This window comes from Pleurodeles waltl, chromosome 10 (genome assembly GCF_031143425.1).
Source record: "Pleurodeles waltl isolate 20211129_DDA chromosome 10, aPleWal1.hap1.20221129, whole genome shotgun sequence".
Classification (NCBI taxonomy): domain Eukaryota; kingdom Metazoa; phylum Chordata; class Amphibia; order Caudata; family Salamandridae; genus Pleurodeles; species Pleurodeles waltl.
In genome coordinates, this window is record NC_090449.1 from 861,226,105 (window position 1) to 861,244,301 (window position 18,197).

The 18,197-nt window shown below is 41.2% G+C and overlaps 1 protein-coding gene across 1 annotated transcript in view; it reads left to right on the forward strand.

The window, feature by feature from the left end:
• LOC138261971 (ATP-dependent translocase ABCB1-like) overlaps window positions 1–18,197 on the forward strand; it is a 519,774-nt gene that overhangs the window by 320,103 nt on the left and 181,474 nt on the right. Inside the window, 4 exon segments of the mRNA XM_069211572.1 lie at window positions 3,355–3,525; window positions 13,239–13,400; window positions 15,050–15,226; window positions 17,968–18,114. Of these exon segments, the coding sequence (XP_069067673.1) occupies window positions 3,355–3,525; window positions 13,239–13,400; window positions 15,050–15,226; window positions 17,968–18,114 (657 nt within the window).

Genomic DNA, 18,197 nt, shown 5'->3' on the forward strand with positions numbered 1-18,197 from the left:
ACCACTATTTGAGCCCATGCATTCATGTGATATTCAATTTCTCCCTTGGAAAGTTGCTTTCTTAGTAGCAATTACTTCATTAAGGAGAGTAAGTGAAATACACGCATTCACTATGGAAGGACCATTTTTCCTAGTACACAAACATAAAGTTGTACTTAGAACAAATCCAACATTTTTGCCAAAAGTAGTTTCTCCTTTTCATATTAACCAATCACTGGAATTGCCAGTCTTCTTCCCGCAGCCAGACTCAAAGGCTGAAAGAGCTCTAATGTACTACGTTGATAGAACAAAAGAGTTTAGGAAAACTAAACAGCTTTTTGTAGCTTTCCAACAACCACATAAAGGAAATCCTATCTCTAAACAAGGATTTGCTAGATGGATTGTAAGATGTATTCAAACATGTTACATTAAAGCAAAAAGACAACTTTTGATAACCCCTAAAGCTCATTCCACTAGGAAAAACGGTGCTTCTATGGCATTTTTAGGAAACATACCAATGGCAGACATCTGTAAAGCTGCCACATGGTCCACACCACATACGTTTACAAGGCATTACTGTGTGGATGTATTTTCAAAGCAACGGACCAATGTTGGTCAAGCTGTACTTAAAACATTATTTCAAACTACTTTAACTCCTATAGGCTACCCACCGCTTATTTGGGAGGGCTGTTTTTATTCTATGCGTAGCATGTGTATCTGCAGCTAAACATGCCATCAAACTGAAAATGTCACTTACCCAGTGTACATCTATTCATGGCATGTAGTGCTGCAGATTCACATGCACCCTCCCTCCTCCCCGGAAGCCTGTAGTCGTTGCAGTTCTTATTTGTATATATATATTTACATGTGCATGGACTTCTTATTTACTTATTACATTTAGTTGTACATTTACATTCTTTCACTCTATCACTCCTTCCTATACCCTTCTGCGGGAAAACAATCTAACAAAGGAGTCGATGCCCATGCGCACTATTACCGAGAGGAGGAGTCACTCGATCCTTTGACTCAAAAAAAGACTTCTTTGAAGAAAAACAACTTGTAACACTCTGAGCCCAACATTAGATGGCGGAATATATGCATAGCATGTGAATCTGCAGCACTACATGCCACGAACAGATGTACACGGGGTAAGTGACATTTTCCCTATATATTTATATACATAGATAGATATATATAGATATAGATATATAGATAGCTATAGATATGCTAGGCATTTTTTGTAGGAATTCATCCTAAAGATAATTAGGACGTTTGTAACCAATGGTGTGCTGCCAGTGCTTTATTCAAATCTCCATTCAGCAGCCAAGATGATGAGTTTTGGCTTTCCCACCAAGCGCTGTGGATGTATTCTATTTATCTTTTTGTGGAGACTGCTGCATGATGTGCACCTTTCCCACTTTGGATGCTTGCCATTATACCTACCATTTTTGTGGTACAGTGGCCATGTGCAGCAGGGGGTGGGCGTCAGTGGTGCAGAGGATGGCCTTCAACTCCAAACTAACAATTTTTGAATGTGTTCAAAATTTATTGGGGATGCAAGGTGACTGACAATTCACTTACATGATGAAGTGTCCTCGAGTACACATAATCAAGATGTCCACTGTGATTATGTCAACAATCCAGTCTTCATGCTTCCAGTTTTCAGTTGTTGCATTTTTAACCTTTTTACCCAACAGATGTTTTGTTAAGATGGGGAATCGCCCACAACTTTATCAGGGTAAATATCAACAATTCCTTGTAATGGCACTAATTTGAAATGTTGTACTTCATGTACAGAGAGCTATATCTCATATTCCCTTAGCGCCAGAGAGTATTACTAAAACCGTGTCCTCGAGTGATACAGTGGTGGAAGCATTAAGACTAAATTAAAAGTTGGATTGTAGATATATTTCGGTGGACATCTTCATCTTGTGTGCTCCAGGGCATTTCTTCAATCGTTTGAACTTGTAGGGTTCATTGAGGTTGTTAAGTGGCCAGCTTCCTTCTGGAGCACCACAGTAAAGACAAGTCGGAACTGTATAGACAAATTGTTATGAGATTAAAAGTGTGCACCGGTAGAATTTGATTACTTACATGACCAGTGCTGATTGAAGAAGTCGAGACAGCAGAGATAATGGATTGCTGAAGTTGCTAGTCAAATGTGAGAAAGTCAGAGGCTTCTTTCTAAGTGCTACACGTCAATTATTAGAGCAAGATAATAGGCCCAGTCCACAAAGATTTGACTGTGAGTAAGTGAGTATAATGTAGTACCTCCAAATCACACCTAAATTCAGTAGTAAGCAAAGGATACTCCTATCTTACTCCTGCCTTACTCCTGGAATTCGAGAGTAAGCAAGGAGTACTACAGGAGTAAGTCACAACTTATAGACAAATCTATTTAAATTATGCTTAGTGTGTCTAACCAATTTTAATTTCATCCTACTTTTGCTTTTCATTTTAATCTCATGTATTAACTCACTCATTTTTTGTCTCTTTCCTGCATTGTAGGGTGAGGGAGACTGAACAATTTACACATGCTTTGGAGTGCTTTACAATTCCCCTTATTCTCATAAAGCCTGCTAGGGTCATATTCCTTTTCAGGAAAGCTGTGTATTGTTTTCTGCTATGGGCACCATGCGCAAACCTGTACCTAGCAGATCAGAGTCCATGTCACAGGTTTTAAGGCTGTCTCCACTGCTTTTTGCAGAAACATGCCAGCGACCTTCAATGCTGGTCCCCGGGCACATGTATATACATACACAAAAACTACTATGTGGACTGTAGGGCTGGGGTCAGATTTGACAGAAGTTCTACAGATCCAATTCAGTTTCCAGAATCAGCATTGCTGAAAAGTGGTTTCCAGTTTCCAAGTGCACATGTATTTTCCTTATGTGTCTTTCCTATAATTCAAAAAAGTAAATTATTGGTGTTCTATATTCCGAACTTTACATCACTGTAAATATTGAGCCTTGGGATGTGCACTTGTGCCATACTGCCATGCCCTCCTCTCTGTGCACCTTTGAGTTAGTTATATATGGAACTGAAGAGAGCAGTGAATGTTTGTTTACTTAAGATTTCTCCCGTCATTGAATGCGTTTTGGTTTATTGTTGCCTTAATCCGCATAAACGATTACTATATACCTTTAAGTGTGCTGTTCTGTACCTGGAAAATAATGGGATTTATTACATGGTCACTGGTCATTTGCTGCTTGATGCACACCAACAATTGGCTACCTCATGGGCCACAATTCATCTTCAGCATTAGATTATGAAAGATTAAAGCACCAGTGGAAATAAATTCCCCCTAAAATAACTACAGCATGCTCCAGCTAACTCTACTGTGCCAATACTAATATATTGTGGTTGTCTTTACAGAAATTTGACACCTTGGTAGGAGGAAGAGGAGCCCAGCTGAGTGGCGGACAGAAGCAGCGAGTCGCCATTGCTCGTGCACTGGTTCGCAGACCAAAGATACTTCTGCTAGATGAAGCCACCTCTGCCCTGGATACAGAAAGTGAAGCAGTTGTGCAAGCAGCACTAGACAAGGTTCCTATTACTGCACTGCTTGAATAAAATTTCTTATTGCATGAGTATTGCTGAAACATGAGGCTACTTGTTAAAAATGTGATCTCTTTAGCTAAGTAATCAAGAAGAGCTAGTTACATTTTTCAAGTGATTTTCAAAGGGAGTATTATTTTTAATAATCAACACATCAAAAATGTTTTAATAATGTGTTATTATTTAATTTTCCTGGATGTTGCCAGGTCAGCACCAAGAAACAAAAGCTCGGAAGGTGGGGTACAAAGCCCCAGTAAGCCCCTTGATGCCCCCAAACATACACCCCTGTTTGATGACTTATGAGGTCATGAGCAATTCATTAGGTGAGGGTTTTGGTTAAGCAGCTGACTTTCCGGAAATGTGTATGTTTTATAAACATAAAGATTCATAAAGACCCTTTTACTTTATTTGGTATATTTGTTGGGAAATGTAATCCTATACTTCCTCCACATCAGGCCCAGTCAGTACTGGATACAGCATGGCTGTAGCCAAGCCCTATCCAAAGGATCCATGCCTTAAGTTCTTGGAGGGCATGCCTACAAGTAATTCCCTTTAACTACTGGGCAAGGCCAAGTAGCATCTTGTACCTTTATAGTACCAACTACTGGGCTATCCACTGGCCTTCAACCAACATTTCTTCCAAGTCTTGCTTCATAAAATCGCCCTAAATTTGAATGCTTGCGTCTCTCTTTTTTTCAAAATGTATGTCAAATTTACCAAAGAATGCCCAGGTTACATGTGATCAGTTTATTTTCATTTGTTAATAATTTCAGCATAAAAAATGACAAACTTCAGTTGAAGGGATGTTGTGGCCAATATAAATCTAAAGGCTAGTGATATTGGTAAGTAATGGTTAAGATGTATATCTGCCAGCAGTACTCATGAATGTTCCAATGATATTACAGATATCATCACAAATGACATTGCCGCTGACATCATTTGTGGCATCACATAAGACATAACCAAAATATAATCAATGGCATCCCTAATATGGTATCCCATATCCCATATCCATTACATGGAGATAAAGGGCTTCATGTTTTATCACAGCCAACATATGTCATCAAAGAACGAACAGTTGTCCTCATACAGCTTCACTGAGAGTTCACAGATACCATTCCATGCATTATTAGAAGAAAGGTAGCAATCCTAATGGCAATAAGTAGATGTCCTCACACTGATTACGTTGCGAAGGTAGGATGCAGTTCCGTAGACAGTTAACAGACACCCTTCAACATTTTTCCAGTGAAACAACTAACAGAGAATGAATTAAGAAGAAAGCATGCAGTTTCTCTGACGGTCAATAAATGTCTTCACAATACACCAATTTACAAAAAGTCATCGCAGGCTGACAAAGTGTTATCAGACGACGACAGGAATTTCCCCCCAAGACTGTCATATTTTTTCAAAGTGCCATTGTAGGTCCACTAGCCTTTGTATTCACAAAATTAAAGTTATCTAGTTAAAATGTGTTGTCATGTTCAAAGAAGTGATGTCATAGTTCCGAAATAAATTACCTTTATTGATTTTCAGTGTATACCAAGAAAGATGAAGCATATTTTTACTCACTTAGTGTTAGAACAAGAATGTCCCCTGCATGGTATATGGGTCTGTTCTCCTGCCCAGTTGCCTGACTGCATGCATCTTGTATACTGACTGTTGATTTTTGGTTCTGGTGTCGCAGTTCCATGACAGTGAGAAGATTTTAAACTTGTCCTGTGTTCTGGAAGGGCACCCCACGCATGCTCACATTGACTGATAGTGGCCTACTGTCCCTGTCATGGGAGTCATGGGAGTAGCACATGGAGCAGTGGTGGCAGCATACAATGTTTTGAGAACCCATGGTGAGACGAGACATATTTTCCAGAGTCTCTGGAGTTGAAGCATTTGGCCCACTTGTACTAAGTTCTGTTTCTGTGTCCTTACCAGTTCCTTTTACTAAGATCCAAGCGTTTGTTATGTGTGGTAGTGTGTGTAATGTGTATGGTAGATGCAGGGTGTGTGTATGTGAATGACAGAGCAATGGAGGCCTGTGGATTTTAACAAGGAGATGAGGTTGCATTCCCAGACAGTGGAAATGTATTGCTCACATACATGTAGCTGAAGGAAGGAGACTTAGACACTGAAGTGAGGGAAGTGGTGACAGGGCTCTTTTTGGAAATTTGATTAGGTATTTTGGTTAGCAAGGAGCTCTGATTAACCTTCCCAAATACTGATCTTTTGGTGAATGGTAGGGGTAAGGAGTGGGACTGCTGACTGTTGTTCAAGGTGAAAAAACCTTTAGCAGAAGCCAGCACTGTTGTGTTTCCTTGAGTACTCCTTAAGTTAGGCTAATGACAACCAGGTGCAGAAACCCCACACCTCTTTGTGCTTCTGTTGTGGGTATTGTAGGTTGAAAACTACTGTGAAAAGAATCACAGCACACCAAGACTATGTCTGGAGAACATCCCGGAAAGAACACTTGAAAGTAGAACCTGTTTAAACAGGTTCTAGAGTGTCAGACCGGGAATGTGCATCTCCTGTTTGTTTGTGCAGTAAAGGAAGACCCCCACGACCTAACTTGTTCTTCCATTTCAAAGTCCTCTGTGGCCAAGGACAGAAGTGTTCCTCAAACTTCTAGGAGAACTGGTGTGCAACCAGCATTGGTGTCTGCCTAACAGCTAGCCTCCCAGAGATGAGGGGACATCACCTGAGATCTGAATTCCTTGTTGGAGGAACGGTGTATCTGCCGTAATGTGTCTACATGCTTGCCTGGCTGCTTAGAGAGGGAAGGAGCCTACCATTTCTAGATGAGGGGAGACTGTCTAGAAAGAAGTGAGATGCAGTGCTACCGGGAGTCTGTGGGACACTCAGAAGAGAGGACTTTTTCAAAGTGATCTGTTGCCTATTTCTAGCAGGAACTGTGACTCCACTACCTCAACTGCCAAAACCCTTTTGGTGCTGTGATTGTGTCAAGTTTGGCTTGTGCCAGGCCTCAACTACCAGCTGAAGATTGGCCAGTGCAGGCTGTGCCTGTTCAAGTTGTGATGGAACTACCTGTGACTGCAACTGCCCAGAGGAGATCGGCTTGTGTGTAGCCCCAGCTGTCTGCTTTGGCCTGCCCACACCTGGGCTACACCTCCCCATTGTACCTGGCCTGTGGAGGACTGCAGCTATCGAAGTCCTGACCAGCCTGCCTAGGCTGCCTCAGCCTAAGTGTCACCCACCCAGTGGGGCCAGAGAGAACTTGCAGCCCCCAGTTTGGCACCTGCACCAAGAACTTGACGTCAAAGACACTCACCTTTAGTCTGTTCACGGCCATGCCAAGCCAGGACTAGAATATTTGCTTCTACTGTTGATGGATCTGGCATGGGTACAGTGCCATGGATATTCCTAGCACCTAAGGTGGGAGAGTAGAAGGGCAACTGTCTCTCCTCCAGAGAGTGCAGGTGTGCTTGAAGGCGGGCACCAATGACAACCTGCAAAGACTGATTCCTAATCAGAGTGGTAAGAACTTGAACTGAGTATGGGTGCACATTTGGTCCCTTAGAGAGACAAATAACATTTAATAGGTTTTTTAGTGACAATTTTGGATTTTGTAATGACATACTTTATCAAATGTCTAGATTTTACTTGCCCCTGATAAACCAGACATGGCCTGTAACTTTGCCCAGAAAGTAAATGGCAAGGTCTGTAACCATGCCTTGTATCCTGTGCAAGCGATCCCATTACCTTCTGAGAATGGCCTACAGCTCTGCCCACTAGACAATGGGCAAAAGGCATGTCCTTTGGCCACACCTGGTATCTAATGCTTCCCTTGCCCAGTACTTTAGTACCTCTTAGAACTGCCTAGGGTTATGTTCAGCAGATCTTCACACAGTGCCTATTGGTAATGGCCTGCAGCATTGCCCAGTGAGCACGTCTTGACTGTCAATCATGCCTTGCATGCAGTGGGCCCCAGCCTCAGATACCACAGCCTGCAGTATGCTCTCAGCATGGTCTGCAGTTCTGCTTCGTATGTACTTGGCTGTGGGCAAGGGCTTTGGCTTTGTCCTGAGTCTACTTCTGCTGTGCATATGCTGTCCATCTCCAGTACCCGTTAGCTTTTATATTGTTTATACTTTCCCTCTTTTCTTTTGCTTCTCTTGGTGTTGCTTTACATCATTGCTGGCATCGCATATGACCTTACCAATAACAACATTGAGGACATCGGTTACATAAAATCATTTTAGGTTATATGAAGATCAATGAATTAAATACCATTGACAGCGCCCAGGAGCCCCCACATACATTCTATAGACAACAATGAGTGCATTTCCACTTACAGCTAACGTATGTCCTAATAGAGATCATATGGCATTAAAATGTTGCATTTGTCCACGAAGAACGACGGCTGCAATTCAACTGCCAAGCAGCAAATATTTCATAGACAACATTGACTACTACTATAGTGGCCATTACCATTTGTGCTGACGGCAAACAGATGTTCTGATTTAAATATTTGTGTGACTAAAAGGTGCAATATTACTGTAAGCATCTTAATGCATTCCCTAATTAGTACAGAGAGTGGTAGTTATACAAAAACTCAAACATTGCATTTTCTGTTGAAATAGAGGATTCAAGAAGGGGTACTTGAAATTAATGTCTAGTGGGTGATGCAGGGAGTGATATTGGGCCAGATTATTATCAGTGTCGCTATTCCCTGTGTCCAGTCTTTATATAGTATGTACGAGGACAATGTGGTGCCATTGAAGGGGGATAGGGATGTTACAGCCACCTCACACAGGAGAATATTCTACAAGTTGTTATAAATGGGAAAAAGTACTCCTTAGAGTACCACTGAGGAACTACATTATCATATATGAGAATGAGGCAGAATGTAGGGGATCGAATATTTTATTCTTTAAATACATAGTCACACCATCATCTTCGCACAAACTGCATAAATCCTTTGTGTATTGCTTTCATGTTCATTGCAGATCTGAGAAATAAAAGCAGACTCTACTGCAAAAGTAAACACACCAAAACGCAGTTGTTTTTTCTTGCAAATTATATTAGACTCATTGTAATGTAAACTAGATTAAAACATGTTGTGGCTTAGATTATGTAGAGACCTGCAGAGATTCTACCTCTCTGGTATTGGCCCATAGCGTGGAAAAAACGAATCATTTTGCCATAAATATCTCCTTTCTGCTGGTCACGTTTTCTTTTTTAGAAAATCATTATCAGTTCTTATTTTCCTTGTTTAAATTACAGTGGTACTGATACCCTGTGATCTGTCTTTTTGCACTAGCTGTTGACTCTGGCAGCAACATCAAAAGTCAGCTGTAATAACTCACTATTGTTGAGCAATCACAACATTTCTTCACTACCAGTATTTAGAAATGTCACAAGTCGCTTGTAACATGAAAATTAGAGACAGGTTCGTGTACGGTGATTGCAGGCTCCCATATTTTATAAGAATCTAAACTGGTGTTTTTGCATCCTGTGGCCACACTAAATGTAGGCAAATATCCTATGAATTAGAATTAGTTCGCCTCAGTCCTCCTTGGTTCTGAAGAGTGCCCACCCTTCTCCCACCTGGCCGTGCAAAAATCGTTTTTCAGAATAAGTATCTCAAAGTGCAAGTCTAAATGATGGGGCTACACTGATCAGCTAGCTATACTCATTCACACATATTTTCATTTTGGGTGTAAATGTCATCAATGAACCATTTGGCAAACCCAGCCTTCAGGTTATCATAATCTTTGTGTTTTAAATTGCTTAAAAATGTCTGTCTCGATAGGTTTGCATGAAATCACACAAGCTCGCAGAAAGCAGAAGCCTTTGACTTCAGGCTAACATTAGTGAGTATTCACCCAGAAACTTTTGGGCACGCCTTCCTTTGGGAATTTGAACTATCCCCTTTGCTGACTTGAGAAAGTGAGAGAGATAATCTAAAATCCCGACTATATATTTAGCAGGGCTGTATTTCTATGTGGACTTCATCTCCCCTCAATTATAAGTTGTCAAGTGTTCCAGAACCTGGGTGCAGAAACCCTGAACCTAGCTTGAATATCTAGCCAGTAAAGTTACAGAGGAAAAGGTCAGTGATTTCAGCCCAGAAATGTTCTGCACCCCAGCCCTCAGCCAAGATCTCCTTTGCCAGGGAACGTTCCCAACCCCAGCCTCCCCGCTACACAACTCAACCACCCACACAGTTATCACCTGCTTGTAAACACATTTCTAAATTTCACTTGTTAAATGCAGGGCTGCTCTGGTTTTCCCCCGTCCCAATAGTTTAATTTGTAATTGGTGGTATTCCGTGTGGAGGTTCCAGCCAGTACTAGTAATTCGTGTGCATGTTAGTGTGTGTTCATTACAAAAGATTCGAAGTTGAATGCCTGAATAATATCTACTTCCCCGTGCCCTACAACTCCTTTATCTTGTTTAAATTCCTGAGAGCCAAAACACTGCAAGAAAACTGTATTAAAATTAAATCTCAAACATAAAAAGATTTGTCATCCCTCCACACAGTGCGGAAATACAGAAATCTACAATTTACTAAACATATTAAAATATAATAATGTACATCGCAGACAAGGCATATGGAACAGCTCTCCCAAAATCAGTCCCAAACAGTGAGCGAGTGCACACGCTGAAAAGCTCCCAGCTGCTACCGAAGCAGACAAAAACAAAATCAAATCAGGAAGCAATACAACTGTAGTAATTTACATCAGTTCCCAAATACTGACAATGGTGTATTGAACTCCTTTAATGAACACATCTGAAAAACAATAAACCCTTTCACTGCCAACACAAGGAGCTTCTTTATGGCTACAGGCATTCCAACCTGGCATGTCTGCACTTAGCCTTCGAGCTTGCACTTGTCTCAATGTCTAGTATTAGTGTATTGTGATTTCCAATTATATGTACGATGTCAATGAAAGAGAGTCCATTGTTCATGGATAAAGTTGTAGAACACCAGGTGGATGCCTTAGTCAAGGTACCAAGTATCAAAAGGTTATGTTACTAGGACAGCTGTACTTGTAAAAGTGATGCTGCGAAAAGTTTTGATAGCACAAGGCTTTGTTTTGTAATGTTGAAGAAGCCCCTCATGTTGCACTGTATTGTTTTCAAGATGTGTTCAGTAAAGAATACTTTTGAAGAACAGCGCACACTTGTTGCTGTTTGAGAATTTATGTAAATGAGTAAAATTTGAGTGCCTCCTCATTTGATATTAATATATTACAATATAGTTGTGAAAAAGTCACTGTCACAACATGGTGGTGAAACGAGGCATAGTTGAATAATTTGAAAGATGAGCCACAGTTAAGTCCACAAATAGGAGATTGAGCTCTGTATGTCCTTCTCCAGAGAAAGAAGAGAGCTAGAAGGAGATAAGGTTTACCTGATCCTAGGTAGGAGAAAAGCTGTGTAACTACTGGTGCCTCAGCTAAAGCAAGCAAAGCTGTAAATACATATTAAAGCGAGCAGCGAAGAAGGTTCGAGAAGTCAAAACAATACGTAAAATGGGGTGCGTGATTTAGAGGACCAGAGTTATGCAAGAGGTGAGGAGATTACTTGAATGAAGAGGTAAAAACAACATAAAAGATACCGAAAGATCATTATCATGCTTTGATTTCTGCAAATAGTTTTGAAAAATACTTGGAATGATCAACTGATTCTCGAAGAGTGTAGTCAGAAATAATCATATTTAAACAGGAGAAAAAAGTGAGTGAGCTGTACAAGTTAAACCTTTATTGATTGAGTAATTAAAATCATTTCAATATAGAAATGTGACAATAGATAAACAATTAAAATGTTGTGCAAATAGTAATAGAATACAATTTTGTGTGCCAGATAATCCAGGCCAATGCCGCAGTTGGATGGAAAGGGACTTTACCCTTGTCCAGGCTGATAGCCTGGAGACCATGCCTGGGAGGATTAACCCAACTGGCAAAGGGCCTTCTTTACGTTAAAATGATTAAAATAATATGCAGATAGTCTAGGATACAGCTTTGTGGGCCAGATGATCTAGGCCAGTGCAGAGTTCTGTTAAAGCGCTGTAGTGCTAACCTTACTCACAGGATGTGCCAGCAAAAGGCACAGTGGAGATCATTTATGTGCTTATGCAGCCAGTAAAACCGTTGAGTGGAAATGACTGATTTGTGTGCAGCTTTACATTTAAGGACTAGAGCTGAGACACAGGTTTGCTCTCAGAGTTAAAAATAAGCGGTTAAACAGGGTTTCAATCTGTAAACAGGATGGGCCCGATTCACAAAGGTAAACTTAGACCTGAAACCTTATTTTAGAACTAAAGTCTATGTTTAGACCTGAAGTCTAAGGTCAGTACTCACAAAGGTACTTGTGAGTAGTATCCTTATGCCTGCAGAGATTCCACCCCGAGTGCATAGAGTCCATCCCAAGCTCATACGTCCCTGGCACATACAGCACCCTTACATCACTGCAAGGTAGCTCATGCTGCTTTGTAAGACCTCTAACTAAATAATTTAGATGTGCACGACTCAGCATTTATCAAGTCAAAGTAACATTTTGAGACTGTTTCACAGCCTCCTTCAATCTGCTTTAAACATCATTGTTACTGTAGAAGAAGTTGATATTCTAGGCAGGAGAAAATATATTTTGTTTAAAGGGTTTGATAATATAAAATAATGTTGAAATATTGTAATTCCAAATTAAGGCTCAGATTTATATCAGGCCTGATTTATATATTGGTTGACGGATTATTATCTGTTGGCATGCCAGAGTACTTTACGACCGCCATGACAAGGTTATTCCACCACTATATTTAGATATTTCCATCGTGCCAGGGGGCATTTCTGGGATTTCCAGAAACTGCTGTCATGGCAGTTCTTGAAAAAGCATTGAAAGTTTCACAGACGACTCCGTCAACACAAAGGAGCCATGCGTCAAACTCAAGTTTTTTCAATACCCCCCTCACCATGGGAGTTAACTCGCATGGCAAGACGGGCATTTACAGTTTTCACTGCCCCTTACCACCACGGTTTTCCTGGAAGTGACAGTTGGACATACAAGTCAACCTTCGATGGCCCTTACTCAATCATACCGTTATAACCCAGGGTGGGTGACCCCAAAGGTCCGCATGCATTTAAATCTGGAGGGTGGACCATCATGTCGGTGGAAAGGGTACTGCGTCACCATTGCATCGGTGCTCTGTCATCTCTGTAGTCACATAAACTTCAAGTAGTTACGAGCATTAGTACTTGTGCAGTGACAAGCTCCACCAACATTGGTCTCAGATTTTAGAAACATTTGTATGTGCATAATTTAAGCACTTATATTACAAATGACTTCATAACTCACATACAAAGAGCATGTTGAACACATAAAGTCATAGATTGGGTAGCTGTGAGTAACCAGATAGGTTTTCACCAAGAGTTCCAAGAGACAATAAAGGGTGAAGTTAGACTTGACTAGGTTGCCCCTTGGAACCTTGAGAACTAACCATAAGCATGTTATGCATACTCCTCCAGTCCTGTTGCACAGAAATGCAAGCCCTCCCAGTGGCTCACTTAAATGTGGGTACAAAAGTAGACGACCACACCGAGGACCTTTGTGAACCAGAGCATGCACACGTTTCTACATTTGTTTGCTTCCCATGAATACAAAGGACTCGCAAGCAAAGGAAATATTTTGTTATTTTAGTTGCAAATTTGTCTTTAGGCTTGAAATAATATACATATATGTGTTATTTTAAGGCTAGAGAAGGTCGGACTACCATTGTGGTGGCACACCGCCTATCCACTATTCGAAATGCTGATGTCATAGCTGCCTTCGAAGACGGAGTCATCACGGAACAGGGGACACATGATGAACTGATGGCTAAGCAGGGGGTTTACTTCAGACTTGTTACCATGCAGGTAATGCTGTATATTGTTTTCATTTACTGAATATGTGCATGAAATTGACTGCAAGTGCTATGGCAACCAAAGCTTTCGTTTTCAGCTTTGTTTTCATTTCATTTCCTTTTTTCATTTTGTAGTGAAGAAATTAGCAATGTTCATTATATTTTCGATTTCAGGTAGAATTTGGTAATTCAATGAGGCAATATACTTCGGTATTTTTTTAACTAGTTTAGTTCTATGTTCAGACACACACAACCACATAAAATACCACCTATCCTACTATGTACGCAGTGCGTAAAATAGCAAACATTTTCTCATATGGTCATACTGCTTCAATCATGTTTTTATGGGGAAATTCTATTTCGTTATATGAGTCCAGAGCTTACCTGGCAAATGTGCCTTAGATTAAATAGTTCTAATATGTAGTTTAGCATTGCAAATTTAAAGAATGTGAGGAGACGTAAACCTGGTTGGGTGAAGCATTTGCATGGTAGAAGGTTCAAATAACCCTTAATATCAGTGTAGAGCTGAGCCACAGTACATCATTATTAAACACCCTTAACTAGATATAACATCACACGTTTCTCTTGTTGGTTATCATGTGCCTTGATGATGTATTGTTATGTCAACATTTTCCTCTCAATTGTACATACAAAAGGACTTCCTTCTTTCAGAACATTTTCTTTTCTAGTCCCACACTATCCTACAAAAAAATAAAGACACAAAACAATTCAATGAACACATTGGCAACATATCCTTGCGGCCTTAAGTGCCTCAGAAAACTTAAACGAAATATGGTAGCTGCTTCAAACACAATTGGGACTTGCTACCTTTACATACATATCTCATTTTTCTTCTTACATATGGATGCTTTCCCAATTTAGGAAAGTGCCCAAGGATACATTAGATGGTTTGCCTTTAAATGGTATGGTTTCATGGATACATTTCAACTTCATGTCCAAAAATATCTTTGTTCAGAATAATGTAATTGAAGGGGGTGAGTCAGTTGTTTGGAGCATAGATTTGCTCTGATTTGAGAAGCATCAGCTTTGTTGACCTTTCCTGACTGTTTAGGAGCATTAAAATGTACAGAAAGTTCAGAAACCTGAATTAATATCTAAATATATTCCTGATCCATATGGCAACTATTTTATAATGTTTTCTAAGTTCAACATTTAGGCATATCCAGTATGATTTACAGATTTGAATTATTGGCCTTGAGTATGGGTCGGTGTCATTCCAGTTTAATAGCACTTTAATGCTGCTTCCTGAATGTAATAATACAAGAAATAATTGATAACCAACCCAGATCTTTTTCCCAATATCTCCAATTCCAGCATGAGTTTTGTAGATCCAGCAATTATGTTAACTTGCATGTAACCTCAAAAAACGTTTGATAGGTTTTGTATATTATGCATAGTTTTTGTTAATTATGTATGATCCAGTGGCCCAGTGGAAGATGGGCAACCCGATTATGAGTTTCTCCTTGCGGAACCAGCAGAGAGATCATTGTTGTAAACACTGCTGTTTGTCGGGTGGGTGAACTATCTAATGTATGGTAGTTCATCCAAGCTGCAGAATTTTAAGTGGCCCACTTAGTAATGGTAAAAACTTTCCATTTGTAATATAATGAGCTGCAAACATAATGTTGCATCTTTTTGCAGACATCAGTTGCGAACAATGAATATGGAAGTATAGCAGATATGGATGTGGATATTGAAAACAGTCCAACAGGATTTGGACCAAAAGCTTCAGAGTTAATGCTAATGAGAAAGAAGTCCTCCGTAAGAAGCATTAAAAAGGGAAAAGATGAGGAAATCTATGTAGAAGTTGTTCAGCCTGTGAGTATTTAAATTCTACCCTTTTGATATGGCATTAGTGCAAACATTTGTTGCTGCTCTAGAGAATTTTAATTTCTTGTTTTTACAATAGTGATTTAAGCAAAAAGGCGTAGTATTGATAGCTTCAGTCTGTCCATTTAGGAGCAAGAGTCGCTAGTGCCTTGGCTTTATTTAGAAGTTCCTTTTTCTCATACTGAGTTGCCTGCACTACAGTATTTCCCCAATAGACAAACTCCTCTGATTTCTGAGCTTCTCAAAGTACATAAAAACCAAGGTGACTCATTGTCATGCCACTTAGGGGGTGATTCTAAGCTTGGCGGGCGGCGGTAGCCGCCCGTCAAGCGGGAACCGCCAGAAGACCGTACCGTGGTCAAAAGACCGCGGCGGTCATTCTGGGTTTCCCACTGGGCTGGCGGGCGACCGGCGAAAGTCCGCCCGCCAGCCCAGCGGGAAACACCCTTCCCACGAGGACGCCGGCTCAGAATGGAGCCGGCGGAGTGGGAAGGTGCGACGGGTGCAGTTGCACCCGTCGCGAATTTCAGTGTCTGCAGAGCAGACACTGAAATTCTTTGTGGGGCGCTCTTACGGGGGCCCCACGGCACCCCATACCGCCATCCTGTTCCTGGCGGGCGAACCGCCAGGAACAGGATGGCGGTATGCGGTGTCAGAATCCTCATGGCAGCGCAGCAAGCTGCGCCGCCATGGCGGATTCCCATAGGCAGCGGAAAGTCGGCGGTACACCGCCGGCTTTCCGCTTCTGGCCGCGGCTGTACCGCCGCGGTCAGAATGCCCGGCGGTGCACCGCCAGCCTGTTGGCGGTGCTACCGCCAACCTCCGCCCTGGCGGTATTTACCGCCAGGGTCAGAATGACCCCCTTAGTCTCCAGTTACGAGGTGACAAGATGTTTGTGCTTAGACATTGAGTACCCAGAAATACTATTTCTGGCTGGTATCCCTGCATGTAAATCTGGCAGTTCTAAGTATACCCCCAGAACAAGGACTAACATGTGAATGCAGGATCACTGGTCCAAATCTGCATGTGATGGTCCCAATCCAAGGACAAGTCTACTTCCTTTTCCTTCTTGTTCTGAGAAAGTGTTAAATGGAAGCAAATGTTGGTGCAGGATGAAAAGATGGGTTAGGGAGAACACCAGGGGGGCAGCCACAGCTGGGGACCATCGTGAGAGAATTCCATGCTCCACCATGCCATGGGAGTGAGTCAGGTGAGGACAGAGGCTGGGTCTTACTTACAGGCCTGAGCCTCATGTTAGTTAGCCAGGTTGATTTTCCAACCAATAAAATCAGGTCTAGCATTTCTGTTCCCGAGAAATCCAGGTGAAGGGAACATTACGCTGAGATGTAATGCTTCTGTAAATTCCACTCTGACCAAGTTATAATCAGGCCCTTTGTGTTTTTTTCTTTAATGGTTTTTCGCTGTGAGCTGGTGTTTAGTAAATTTGCATAACGCCAGAGACAGAGTAAGAGCATTCTCTGAATTACTTTAAAACACAGTTTCTTTCTTGGGTTGAAGCTCCTAGAATCTGTGGTAAAATTAATAATTGCTATGTATGATTTAAAATTTTCTATTTCTTATATAGAATCCTTTTCTTCATATACTGTTATTTTGTTTTTTACTCTGTTAAAACATTTCCCATCTGCTGCATCCTATTGATATTGACATTGACATTTTGTGTTTTTGTTCAACATGTCCCCAATTCTATTGCCTGGTTGTAGTACTTCATGAGGAAGACCCTCTAACTTCTTTCTTGGTTCCATTAACCCCTCTTCCCTCCAGCTTCGTATCCCCTAACTTGCCATTTTCTGACATCTTTCCCCTACACGCGCTCTTCAACCCCAATCACCTTGCTGCGGGTACATTCTTGTCCCACTGGCACAGTTGTCTTATCCTCTCACCTTCTGTACACAACTTCCTTTCTTCATTCAAGCACACTCATCTCTTACTTGACGTCTGTTGACAGTCGTATCCATTGCCAAACAAAGTTTAGACATTATGGGCCTCATTATGAGTTTGACAGACGGGAAAGCCTATCTACCAAACCTCCGAAAGGGTGGCTGCCGCCTTCACGGCGACCACCCCGCTGGACCTATTAGGAGTTCCCCACTAGGTTGGCGGGCAGGAATCTCGGTTTCCGCCCGCTGGACTAGCGGCTAACAGGCTACAATTTTGTCTCCAGCTCGTAATCGAGCTGCCAGCAATGCTGTAACCCGTGGGTTGCACCAGCACCCTCGCAATATTCACTGTCTGCAAGACAGACAGTGAACATTGCAACGGTTCTGGGCAGGGGGACCCCTGCACTGCCCATCAAAAGGCTGGCGGAGAACAAGGTCGTAATCCGCAGCACTACCATTGCGGATTATGATCTCCGCCACCACATTGCCATCGGGATAATTTCTTTATGTGGTGTTTGGAATGCCACTGCAGTAGCAGTTCTGACTGCCACCACAAGGCTGGCGATCTGAAGACTGCCAGACTCGTAATGAGGCCCGCCCTTAATGATAGACAGACTTGTAGAATACCTTATTTTCAAATCATTTGTAAAATAGTTTAGTACAGTGCCTTTTAGGCTCTCAATTGCTTTCAAGAGTAAGAAAAAAACATGAGAATGATTTTAAATTATTTAAAAAAGAACCTTTTTTAAATGAATGTATGAAAAATTATACATCACAAAAAATATGTATTTAAATATATGAATATTAAAAGGTTCTTATTCTGTTTTTCAGAATGAAAATGTACCTCCTGTTTCCTTTTTAAAAGTTATGAAGTTGAACAAGGCTGAGTGGCCATACTTTGTCGTTGGTACCATCTGTGCAATTATTAATGGAGCCACGCAACCCGCATTTGCCATAATATTTTCAAAAATTATAGGGGTGAGTTTCAGTACAGCATCCAACACTGAAATTATTCAATTGCTGACTCATTACTATAGGAACTGCTCTTTGGAGGGTCACTT